This window comes from Cynocephalus volans, chromosome 14 (assembly GCF_027409185.1).
Source record: "Cynocephalus volans isolate mCynVol1 chromosome 14, mCynVol1.pri, whole genome shotgun sequence".
Taxonomy (NCBI): Eukaryota; Metazoa; Chordata; class Mammalia; order Dermoptera; family Cynocephalidae; genus Cynocephalus; species Cynocephalus volans.
Genome location: NC_084473.1, coordinates 66,182,147 through 66,195,395, shown reverse-complemented (window position 1 = coordinate 66,195,395; position 13,249 = coordinate 66,182,147). Strand labels below are relative to the sequence as shown.

Sequence of the window (13,249 nt, the reverse complement as noted above, 5' to 3'; positions counted from 1 at the left end):
GAAATTCATACATTTTCTCCATTTCCAGTGTTCTGAAATTTCTTGATACACCTTGAAGTGTGCAGTTATTATTTATTGTGTTAGGTTTTTGGTGGTCCTTTTTAATCTAGAAACTCATATCCTTGCATTCTGGGGACTTTTAGTTTGTCGTATTTAATGTTTCTCTTTTCTCTCTTCCCTTTGTCTGAAATTTCTGTTATATGGATATTGGCTCTCCTGCACTGATTTTCTAATTTTCTTATTTTCTCCTGTTTTTCATTTCTTTGTCATTTTGCTCTACATTCCAGCAGATTTCCTCAGTTTTATATTCCAGCCATCCTCTAGAACTGTTTTATTTATGACTTTTTAAATTGTAAGGCCTGTTTTTGTTTTGTTTTTAATTTTGATGAAGTTCAGATTACCAGTTTTTCTTTTTATGGATGTGCTTTTGATGTCAAGTGTAAGAACTCTTTGCCTAGCCCTCAAATCTGAAGATTTTCTTCTATTTTTTTTCTAAAAATTTTGTAGTTTTACATTTTACATTTCGATCCATGATCCATTTTGAGTTAATTTTTGTATAAGGTGAGAGACTTAGATTGAGGTTTATTTCTTTGCTTATGGATGTTTAGCACCATTTGTTTAAAAGGCTATCTTTCCTTCATTGAATATTTTTTAAAAAATCAGTTGGACTTAGTTGTGATGGTTCATTTGCAGATCCTTTTCTATCCTGTTCTGTTAACCTATGTGTCTCCACCCATACCACACAGCCTTGATTAGTGGTAGTTATGTAATAAGTCTTGAAATCAGACTGATTCCTCCCACTTTTTTTTCATAATTGTTTTAACTATTCTAGTTCTTTTTGCCTTTTGTATAAATTTTAGAATAATCTTATATATGAGTATCTACAAGTCTTTCTGCAATCTTGATAGGAATTGCATTAAACCTGTACAGAAATTTGGGAAGAATTGAAATCTTTTCCAAGTGTAGTCTCTAAATAAGTGAACATGGTATGTCTCTCCATTTATTTACATCTTTGATTTCTTTTATCAGTGTTGTGTAGTTTTTAGTACACCAATCTTGTACACTTGTACATGTTCTTAGTATTGTTCGTAGGTGTCTGTTTTTTTTTTTTTTTTGAGTGGTTATAAATGATACTGTATTTTAAAATTTTTATGTCCTTGAATTTATTGCTAGTATGTGGAAATATAATTGGTTTTTGTATGTTTATCTTGTATCCTGTCACCTTGCTGAACTTGCCTACTGGACGTGGGAATATTTTTGTAGATTATTCAGGATTTTCTGCATAGACTGTCAGGTTATCTGCAAGGAAGGACAGTTTTATTTCTTTCTTTCTGATCTGTACTCCCTTTATTTCCTTTTCTGGTCTTATTGCACTGGCTAAACCTTGCTATGTTGAATAAGAATGGTGAGTGGACATCCTTGCCTTGTTCCTAATCTCAGGAGGAAAGCATTCAGTCTTTTAACATTAAGTTAAGATTAGCTGTAGTTTTTGTATGGTTTTTAAATAAATTTGAGGATGTTTCCCCTCCATTCCTATTTTTCTAAGAGATTTTATCATGAATGTTGAATTTTGTCAAATGCTTTTCTGCATTGATTGATACAATCATGTGATTTTTCTTCTTTAGCCTGTTAAGATGGTGAATTATACTGATTTTTTTTTTTCAAATATTGAACTAGTTTTGCATCCCTATAATAATCCATTTGGTCATGGTCTATAATTATTTTGTATGTCGTTGAATTCTATTTAATAATATTTTGGTAAGGATCTTTGCATCTACATTTATGAAGGATAATGGTGTGTAGTTTTTGGTTTTTTCTTAACTGTCTTTCTCTAGTTTTGTTATGAGGTCGACAATAGCTTCATAACATAAATTGGGAAATATTCCCTCCTCTTCTGTTTCCTGGAAGAGACTGTATAGGATTGGTGTTCATCCTTCTTTAAGCATTTGGCAGAATTCTCTGTAAAGCTATCTGGGCCTGGAAATATCTTTTTTGGGAGTTTTTAAATGACAAATTTCATTTCCTTAATTGTTATTGGGCTGTTTGAATTATCCGTTTCATACTGGGTAAGTTGTGATAGTTTATATTGTTAGGAATTGGTTCCTTCATTTAGGTTGTCAATTTATGCTTGTAGAGCTGTTTTTTTAATTTCCTAATATTTTTTAATATGATGTCCTATGTGATGTTTTTAACCTCCCCCAGGCTCAGACTTCTGTCTAGTAGAAGCCACAACTCCAGCCCTACCTCTCTCAGAGATTTTAAGAATTGTGAGAGGAATTGGAAGATGTAATATGCTTTTTAACGTGCCAAGGCTTGTGTGTGTTAGTAATCAAAGAAGCAGATTCCTCTCTGTATTTACAGAGGAGAAAGGATGTGCCTGTTGCACCCAAACGAAAGGAGAACCATTAGTGGTTTCATTAGAGTGGTTTCACATTTTACTTTGATAAATGCTTTCTATCATTTATTAGAGTAATCTTTTGATACATCTGGGATGTGCGCTCTGATAGAACCAAAGAGATTCTGGTTTCTGATGGACAGTTGGAAGGTGGGTTTGGACTTCTGTCTGATCCCGTTGCCTGAAGGCAGGAAAAGAATAATTATCTTCAGACTTAAAGGAATAAGAACAGTAACAGGAAAGAACTATAGTTCAAGAAATGTCAAGTGCTGTTCTGTGTTCACATCTTCTGGCCCAGATGGATTACCTCCTCATTGATCTGCTAATAATGAGGACACTGAGCTGCCACTGGTGATGTTTGAAGACTTGCTTACAGCAGAAGAGATATCAGACCATTCAAGGCAGGCAAATATTTTAATATTCCAAAAGGGGAGGAAGGTAGATTTTGTACAGTTAGGGAGCTCTGAATTGATCTGGGACAAGAATCTGGAACAGATTATTTTTTTAAATGTTTTGATGTTCTCTTTTGTATAAGAAAGTTTTTGTGTTATATGTACATAATACATCATATTATTTGAATTTGCCTGAAAGAAACAGTGGAGGGATGTTAGAGAGAGAGAGAGAATATAAGTAGTTCCTTATAGGGATGGGAACTTGAGTGGGAAATAATTGTCTAATATTTTGTACTATTTGAATGTTAATATATTACCCATTGAAAAAATAAAATAAAATTTTAAGTTATTTTGTAGTCACTTGGATAAGTAAGCAGAGAACCAAAGATCCTTCAGGTTTAGTAAGAACGAGTCATGTCATATTAACATCATGTCCACCTTTGGGAAGGTTCCTGGGTAGGGAGCTGGGGGTAGTGGTGCAGTAGATCCAGTATGTGTGGATTTTGGCCAGTTGTTTGGATAAGGATGCTCATCAGAGATATGTGAGCAAGATGGATTGTCTAGGCTGGATGCTAATACAGTTAGGTGTTATTCTACTGGTTATAAAGGTTTCTGATCAATAGTTTGATATTAATCTGGAGGAAACTTTCTAAGAAAAAAGCACTGTGGGTTACCATTAGCTTTATACTACTTTACTCTTAATGAATAACTTGGTTAAAGAAATAGAAGAAACACATCATTTGTGTACCTAACATAAAGTTAGAAGATATAACAATTACATCGGGTGGTAGAAGCAGGATCCAAATGATCCTTACAAATTGGAGCAATGGATGATTCTAATGAGATGAAATAACAAGGTCAGGTCATATACTTTGGTTTTTATTTTATTTTAATCAACTTTACAAGCATAGTTCTTGGGAGACAGAGAGTAAAAGCAGCATGAGTTGAAAAAGACTTAGGTGTTTAAATGGCTGATTGATTCAATATGAACTTACAGTATGATGTGGCTGCCAAAAGAAAAAGAATGTAATTTTTATCTACATTAATAGAATTATAGAAGGTGATAATGCTTGTCTACTCTGCACGTGTCATACCAGGCCTGGAGTGTTTCATTTATTTCCTGGGGCCATTCTTATAAAAAGAATATGGCAAAGCAAAGTACATAAATGTGAGTGCAGCCAACATGGTTTTAAAACCATGTTGAAGAAAGTGGGGATGTTTAACACAGAGATGAGAAGATTCAGTCTAAATAATACTATTTGATCTGTTTAGAAAGTGAAAAAATAGACTAGACTTGCTAATTTTGCTCTAGAGAGGACAATCTAGAAAATTAGGAGGTGGAAGTTTCCAGTTGGATATAAGGAAGAACTAACTGTCCTATAGTGAGGGCTATAGATAGGCTGAGGGCCTAAGGAAGTGGTATTATTCTAAGAAAACAGCTTGTCAAAAGGCTGTAGTAGGTATTGAGATATGGGCTCCTGGTTATTCTATGTCAGTGCTACTCAAAGGATCTTTTTTCTTTTGCTTTTCTCCCTCTGTGTGTTTACTTTTTAAAAAATTGTATCCCCCCATACCCCTGCTTCTTGTTTACTTTTTTTGAGTGCATAAATTGAGATAAAATTCACATACCATAAATTCACTCTTTTAAAGCATATGGTCCAATGATTTTTAGTATATTCACAAGGTTGTACAACCATCACCGCTGTCTAATTGCAGAACACTTTTTTCATCACCCCAAGAGGAAACTTTCGACCTGTTAGCAGTCATTCCCCATTCCCCCTTTCTCCACCTCTCCCCAGTCCCTGGTAGCACTCATCCACTTTCTGTTGCATATTCTGGACATTTCATATACATGGACTCATATAATATGGGACCGCTAGTGTCTCACTTCTTTCACTTAGCATAATGCTTTCAAGGTTCATCTTTTTTGTAGCATGTATCACTACTTCATTTCTCATAATGGCTGTATGATATTCCATTGTATGAATATACCGCATTTTATTTATCCATTCATCAGTTGATTGACATGTGGGTTGTTTTCACTTTTTTGGCTATTATGAATAATGCTGTTATGAACATTTATGTACAAATTTTTGTGTGGACATCATAATTTCACTTCTTGGGTATACATACAGGAGTGAAATATCTGGGTCATATGGTAAGTACTTTTTGAGAAATTGTCAAATTGTTTTGTCAGCTACATCATTTTATTTTGCTACTAGCAATGTATGAGGGTTCCAATTTCCACATCTTCACCAATTTTTTTTATTATTTGTTTTTTTTTTTTTTTTTTTTTTTTTTTTTTTTTTATTTATTTTTTTTTTTTTTTAATTTTTTTTTATTATTTGTTTTTGATTATAGCCATCCTAGTGGGTGTGAAGTGGTATCTCATTGTGGTTTTGATGTGCATTTCCTTAACGATTGATGATGTTGAGCATCTCTTCCTGTGCTTATCAGCCATTTGTATATGTTCTTTGGGAAAATGTCTGTCTATTCAGGTTCTTTGCCAATTTTTACATTGAGTTGTTTGTCTTTTTTGTTGTTGAGTTGTAAGGTTCTTTACATATTATGAATACTAAATTCTTATCAGATGTATGACTTGTAAATATTTCCCATTCTGTGTGTTGATGGCTTTTGACTTTCTTAGTAGTATTATTTGAAACACAAATGTTTTGGGCCAGCCACTGGCTCACTCGGGAGAGTGTGGTGCTGGTAACACTAAGGCCACGGGTTCGGATCCCATATAGGGATAGCCAGTTGGCTCACAAGGTGAGCATGGTGCTGACAACACCAAGTCAAGGGTTAAGATCCCCTTACCGGTCATCTTTAAAAAAAAAAGAAAAAAGAAACACAAATGTTTTTAATTTTGATGAAGTGTAACTTGTTTACTTTTTTCTTGATTGCTTGTGTTTTGGGTATCGCATCTAAGAACTGATTGCCTTATCCAAGGTCACAAAGAATTGCACATGTTTTCTTTGAGGAATTTTTAGGTTTTTGATTGATTTTGAATTAATTTTTGTACATGGTGTGAAGTAGGGGTCCAAATTCATTCTTTTGCATGTGGATATCCACTTGTCCCAGCACCACTTTTTGAAAAGATCATTCTTTGCTCATTGAGTTATCTTGGCTCCCTTGTAAAAAATCAGTGGGCTATAAATGTGTGGATGCTACTCACAGGAGCTACTCACAGGATTTTATGTCAGAATGTAAATCAATGATCTGCTTCTCTCACAGGTAAAATCTTCCTAACAAATAAACAAACAAAAAATTAGCTTAGTGATTTGATTAATTTATGTCCCAAAGCAAGCTCCTTATTTCCTTATCTCTGGACTGGCAACAGATTACTAACTAGCAGATGTTTGTACCATACTTTGAGTAACACTGCTCTAGATCCTTGCTCCTTTAAGTTCCCCTGACCAGTAGCATCGGTACACACTTGTTAGAAACTTAGAACCGTAGGTTCTGTCCCAGGGCTTCTAGATTAGAATCTGCTTTTTAACAGGATCCCTAGGTGATTTATATGCCTGTTAAAGTTTGAGCAGCACTGCTCTAGAATCAGACTCTAGATGACTTTAAAGATCTATTCAGTAAGTACAGGATTAACTAATGAGTAAAACTTGGGAAAGGGAAAATAAATGTGGGCATAGGGAAGAGAAAAATATCTGGGACTTCGTACGTAGCAGAAGCTCAAAAGGGACTCCAATAGAACTCCAGGGCCAGCCTAGATCTCAAAGTGTTTTTGTTTTTATTTTTCACTACTGCACTACTTGATAGTTTTTGTTTGCCTGTGAGTAACTCCTCTTCAAGAGAGTTATAAAGGAAATTTAGGGTTACAGAGAGAAGAGGGAAGGGAATAGTAAAGCAGAAGACTATTACAAAGCAACTTTAGGAGAAATAAACTAATTCCAGGCCTTAGAACTGCTTTCCTTCATATTTAAGTTAAAAAGAAGCAGGAATTTGCTTAAGAGGATCTGTTGAACTATAGCGTGATTCCAGAAGTAGGCAGCAATAGTGCTCTGAGTCATAAAATCAGAAAGTATTGAATATTTGAAAGGATGGTCAAAGCAGGTGAAAATAGTTCTTTGGCAACTTACAGTCTGCAAATGCAAGCACTATCAGCATCACATATCATGCTGAAATTCCAAGGAAGGGTAGACTGAGCAAATGATATATAGGAAAATTGGTTTGTATACAATGCTCCTTTTTACAATTTTGAGGTGAATTACATGTTATTTATATGCTACTTAGAATGCTGTCTGTTTTCTTGGACATAAATGTAAAGGTTTTCATATATATACTTGGGAATTGAGTACTCAATTTTCCACAGAAGGCCTTAACTAAGAACTTCCTGTCACAGGAATTTTGTGGCTAGGGATAGTATACTGTTCTGCGCTACAAGCACCGTTAATTAGGACCCCAAATCTATAGGCTCTGGGTTGAAGGCCTGGTTTTCAAAAATGGTAGCTTTCGCGTGTATTATGAAAAAGGCTTTTTTCAGTGCTTCAAGCAGTTAAATATAAAAGTTATAAGCTAACTACAAGCCATTTTAAATACCTATTTAATGAAGCAATCTTCTAATAACAGTTTACCAGCTCTTTATTAATGTTATTTAATGTTAATTAAAAAATAAAGTTTAAAATGACAACACAAACTCTTTAGACTTATCACTGCTTAAATCATGTAGTAGGAACTGATCTGATCTGTAGTTAACTGAACATTCCCCACTGTCCTGAAAATCAGGTCTTGACTTATATTTATCATATAGACTTTTATCACAATTCTCCAAATAATAGCATCTTCCCCACATCTTCCCTTTTCCTGAATAAGCATGCGGTTTGAGGTGCTCCCCCTGTGGGTTCCATCCCATATCTCTATGTCCCCTTTTGTACTGCAAGCCTGGGGCTGGTCTTTTAACTAAAGCCAGAGGAAAGCTTGGGTACTTCTTGCCTGTTGCTGCTGTGAATTGGGCAGGAGCTGCTGCCAGTATACCCTAAGGGCAAGTCACTCTCAATTTGCAGTAAGATTTTTCTCTTGACCTTTTCTACATTTCACAGCCATTCAAACAGATCTTCTCCATCAGAGTTATAAACTAGTGGAGTTTTACTCTAAAATCTGAGATGTGGCTGGATCATCAGATTATTAAAGGTAAATGCCATTGTCTCCCACCAAAGAGAGGGATCTTTTCTGCTTGGAGATATCTCAGGATCTCTGCAGGAGACAAAATGAACAGGAATTTGGACTTGAACTGTTTAACAAACATCTTGGCAAACTGTTCTAGGGTGCCATCTGGAGATGTTAATTATCCAGTTTTGGTCCTCTAATAGCTGTTGACCTTCTCTTGGCTCTACCAAAAAAAAATTTTTTTTCCCTTCCAGATGCTTTATTATTCCACTTGGGGTGAGACAAACTCAGAGGTAGTGTAGCTGATTCTTTTTCATGGTTAAATGTAGAGACAGTAGTCTCTCATTCCTTTTTGCGGACATATGGAGGACAGGATCTGCTTTATTTGGGATGTAAAGAACTTCTCTCTAGTCCTTCCTACTCCCAGGACTGTGTAAATGCAAACAAGTTCTAGAAGGGTTGGTTAATGATGGCACAGAAAAGCAGAGGGTAGAATAGGCCTCTAAAACATAAACCCTGAAATCGCTTTTTGTTTTGGAAAAATGTGAATTCTAGAGACTGCTTACAGCCTCATCATCTCCCTTATCTGTTATCCAAAGCATATGGTTCTAAGCCTTTTATTTTTCTTATCAAGCTTCTCATTTCTGTACACATCGAAGATGGCTTTGCTTTCTACCAAAATAAAGCAATGGATCTGAACTCACTCAAATTCCTTTTTTCTTTAGCCTTAAACCAGTGTGCACATCCATGTCTACTTCCTGCTTGCCTGGAAAAAAAAAATGTCACTCTAAGACCAGTCCCTTTAACAGTACTCTTAACACCCCCCCCCCTTTTACCTAAATGACTTTGTTCCATCAATTTTCCTAGTCCTCTCCAGTATCTCAAAGCTTTATTCTCCTGGCCCCCGTTACTCTTTGGTGCTCAATTTTCTTTCAGCCTAAAAACTCCTTCTCTCAATGCTGCTCCTTTCTTAAGCACTAATGTTCTGAAAGAGTAATCTGTAGTTACTGGGTCTACTTGCTCAACTTTCTTTGCAAGTCCAGTTCCATTCTTACCTCCATCCCATCCCTTCTTCCAAACTACATTCACTGAGTCTCCAGTGACTTCCAACTCCAGTGGTCCCCTTTGTTTATATTTTTTGAGGGTTTACCTCCTTTTGTCTACCATTTCTGAGGCAATAGTTGTTCTTAATTTGTCACTCAGGAAAATTCTAATGAGTTTTGACTTTGATGCTCAGGGTTCAGGTTGTTTACTTGATACTGTGAGACAGCTTCTTATTTTGGTATGTAATTTCAGATTAAAAGAGACTTTATCACTTTAAACAGCTGAATCTCCAGTTGGGTGATGGTAGTTTCTGTTCTTATGGTCCAAACTGCCAACCCTGTATGGTGGCTCTCATAGAACTACGTATTTTCCACTCCTTCCCCCTGACATTTTAAAACAAAAGTAAAATAATTTAGTAAAACTAGTTAAAAGAAATCTTACCTTGTATTTGTGTAAAAATCTTGTGCCAACCTTGCTCACTTTTTCCTCCTCCAACTTAGTTCTTAATAACCTTGGATTTTGAAAGTCAGCATTAGGAAGATTTGCCTCTATGGACATTGAAATGGCTATACCAAGGTGTGAAGCAATTTCCAGTGCCTAAATGGGTCCCAACACCTGGAAAGTGCTCAATAAATATTTGCTGGATGAATGAATTCCACAAGTAGCCCTGAGAGATCACATGGAATTCCAGCTAAAGAGCTGGAAACATGCCCCATCTTATACCCCAGTTTGTTGGCTTGAAAAGTTTAGTTATGAGCAAAGTGCTTAGGTCTGGGTACTATTGTGGTCCCTTCAAAACTTTGTAAAGCAGTCATTCTCTTCATATTTCCTAAAGGGAGAAAAACAGTATCAACCATTTAAAAGTCAAGTTAAATTCACTTTTGCTCCTATGATCAAGAAAAACTTTAATTTTATTTTTCTGAATTAAAACTTCACATATTTAAATAGTTCATGCCATCACTCTCCTCTTTACCCCTTTGCAGTGTTTCTGGAGAGAGGAGTCTTTGCTTCTGGCTTACGTGGAGCACTGATGTAGTGAGCAAGTAGGCACTGTGTGTGCATTTTACTCCAGAATTTAGGTTCTGGAGAGTGCTGTGGTTTAGTAAGGTTATGGAATTGCTATTGAAGATATGGTCGTGAATCTCAGAGACCCCTGGAAAACCTGTTCATCATCCTGTTCCTTAGTCTTCTCAATGCTGGTAGTGTCGTCTCTGTGTATTTAAATTATCTGTGCTAGTGGATCTGACTGGCTAATTCTGTCCCTATTGGCATCTGTGATTGATGATATATTTCTCAACTCTTGTTTACAGAGGGACCTGTCAGGGCACAAGAACATTGTGGGTTACATTGATTCTAGTATCAACAATGTGAGTAGCGGTGATGTATGGGAAGTTCTCATTCTGATGGACTTCTGTAGAGGTATGTATATGAACCATACCCTTAAGCTCTCATTTCTCTAGCATTTTGATCATCAAGGGCATGGGGGTCATTTCATTTAATGTGCACTGCACCCTAAAGTATGTTCTGGTTTTACAGATGGGAAAACTAAAAGGGTAAAAGATATAGAGTCTGCTGTCAACTCTTGGTTATTCTTATAATGGCTAGGAGGAGTGGCAGAAACAATTGAAAGTGATGGATAATATAAAACTCCATTTTTGTTAAGTTTAGGAAGGTTTGGTGACTGTATATAAATGAAAAAATAAGAGATTGAGAATCAATGTGTTCTTTGTGATGCTTTGAAACAAATGATGAAGATACATAATAAAGACCCAACTCCAGATGGACTCAAGAAATAAAGCAGCTTCCCCACTCCCTCACTCGTGTGTTCTCTTTCACACTCACATCACCGTCTTTGTGTAATGGGATAAAAGAATCCTTTTTGTCTAATGGAAATGACCTTTCCATCCTTGCTCTAGAGCTGTAATTATTAAGAAGGCTGTATGCAAATGATGCTGCTATTAACAGTGGAGTTAAGTAGTTGAAAGCTTAAAGTTTCAAATAACATTTATCTTGGGAAATCCAGACTAACATGAATTTATTCAGAGTCTTCTGCATTTCATACAACCATAGTTTGGAGGTTTAGGTTTTTTGGCCTAAGAAGCTGTCACTTACAAGCTAGGGTCATTGTCTTACTGTTTTATGCCCTGTTTTGTAACCACCCTTAGTTCCACTAACGTTTTTCCTGCCGTTAAATACTGTCCATAAATTAAATATGTGTTAATCCAAAAAATCCCCCCAAATTAACCAGTATTTTCTACTTTCATTGTGTTAACTGTTAACCTGATTTTGTAAAATGCTATCAAATTTAAAAATGACAGTTTGTTTCCTCCTGCGCTTTCTTTTTTGGATAGTAAAATCTTTAGGGACCAGGAAGTAGGAACATCCCAGGGAACTGGATAATTTTGTAAGTGAGGCTATCAATCTTTTGGTCATAGAGATTAAATGTTGGTATAGCATTTCCACAGGCCAAGCAGTAAGTAATAAAGACAGAGAGACCAACCTGTTTCTAGAGTACAGACTCTAAAGCTATCCTCTTCCTGCCCACTGGGTCTATTGTGCCATCTGGTTCTTACTAGAAGATAAGGCAGGTTGAGCCTGTGGTCTCATCTCATACATAACAGGGTCAGTGTAACCTGGCAACTACAGCAGGACCATATTTTCAGTTCTACTACCAATCATGAAGACATAAAGAGGGCAGTTCATGGCTGGGGTGCTTTATAAAATTAAGAAACTGTTTTTGACGTGTTTGAGAAGGGACTGGATTGTAAGAAAATAAATCCTGGGTTTTAATCCTGGCTTGGACAATTCTGTTACCTTCGTTTAGGCTGCTTCTCTTTGGACAGCCATTCATTTTCTTGGTCTAAGTGACAAGTCTGAATGTTTATAACCTCTCCTTTGCTCTGCACCCCTCTCAGGAGGCCAGGTGGTAAACCTGATGAACCAGCGCCTGCAAACAGGTTTTACAGAGAATGAAGTGCTTCAGATATTTTGTGATACCTGTGAAGCTGTTGCCCGTCTGCATCAATGCAAAACTCCTATTATCCACCGTGACCTGAAGGTAACAGACCACACTGTTTCATTAAGTGCGTTCTTACTGAGTATTTTCTGTCTGCCCCGGGGATGTGAGAGCATTTTAAGGCATGGTCCCTTAATTCTAAGCTTACACTCTGCCTGGAGGAAGAAAATACAGAGGAAAAGTACAGTACAGGTATCTATTTTATTACTTAACTAGCCTCTGGAAATTCTTTATAATTATCAAATGCCTGAACCCATGTTTTTTTAATTTTTCCTGATATACCCCCAAATTCACTTTTCCAAGGTCATAAAAAGTAATATGCTAATTTAAATAGTTTGTAAACAAAAATGCTTCATTTTTAAAGTCTATTTCATATTTTGCAAAATCCATTAATTATTTTAAAAATTTGCCTACTAATTACCATCACCTTGCACCGTGCCTTTCATATTTTTGTCACTTGACAATGTTTGTTGAATGGAGTTGGCACCTGGTTAGGATTCAGCTTAGCATTTATTGAGCACCAACTATATGCCATGTACTTTACTATACTTTATGTACTCTGAGTCTTTGGAGAAAGACATTCTTCATTATATTTTATAGTTATGGAAACTGAGGAGCAGAGAGTTTATATGATTTGCCCAGGGACATATAACTAGGAAGGAGCACTACCACAATTCGAATACAGCTCTTCTGATTGTAAATTACAATTTCTTTTCATAATACCTGTATTTCAAGAAACTTGCTACATGGCAAATAACTTGGATCAGTATCCCCTAGTGTGCTTATTAAATGCAGAATACTAGTTTCCATTGGAATCTGTTGGGCTAGAATTTTGGCGATGATGTCAGGAAGGCCCAGGAATTCATATCTTAATAAGCACCCTAGCTGGTTTTTGTATACTCTAAAGTTTGAAGATCACAGCAGCATACTTACATTTCTAGATATAATTCACATACCATAAAATTCACCTAAGTTATTTGCCATGTAGCAAGTTTCTTGAAACACAGGTATAATGAAAAGAAATTGTAAAATTCAGTAGTTTTTAGTACATTTACAAAGCTTTGCAACCAACAGCATTATCTAATTCTAGAATATTTCATCATTCCCAAAAGAAACATTGTATCTGTTAGCAATCATTTCTTCCACTTACACTAGCCCCTGGCAACCACTAATCTACTTTCTGTCTCCATGTATTTTAATGTTTTGGACATTTCATATAAATGGGGTCATATAATATGTGACTTCTTGTGTCTGACTTTTTTTACTTAACATAATATTTTC

At 36.0% G+C, this 13,249-nt stretch overlaps 1 protein-coding gene across 11 annotated transcripts in view; it reads left to right on the top strand.

The window, feature by feature from the left end:
* Positions 1-13,249, top strand: part of AAK1 (AP2 associated kinase 1) — a 174,897-nt gene that overhangs the window by 87,151 nt on the left and 74,497 nt on the right. For all 11 annotated transcript variants that reach the window (XM_063078924.1, XM_063078919.1, XM_063078917.1 and 8 more), the window contains exons 4-5: positions 10,263-10,371; positions 11,868-12,010. In XM_063078924.1, coding sequence (XP_062934994.1) covers positions 10,263-10,371; positions 11,868-12,010 — 252 coding nt within the window. The remainder of the gene's footprint in view (positions 1-10,262; positions 10,372-11,867; positions 12,011-13,249) is intronic.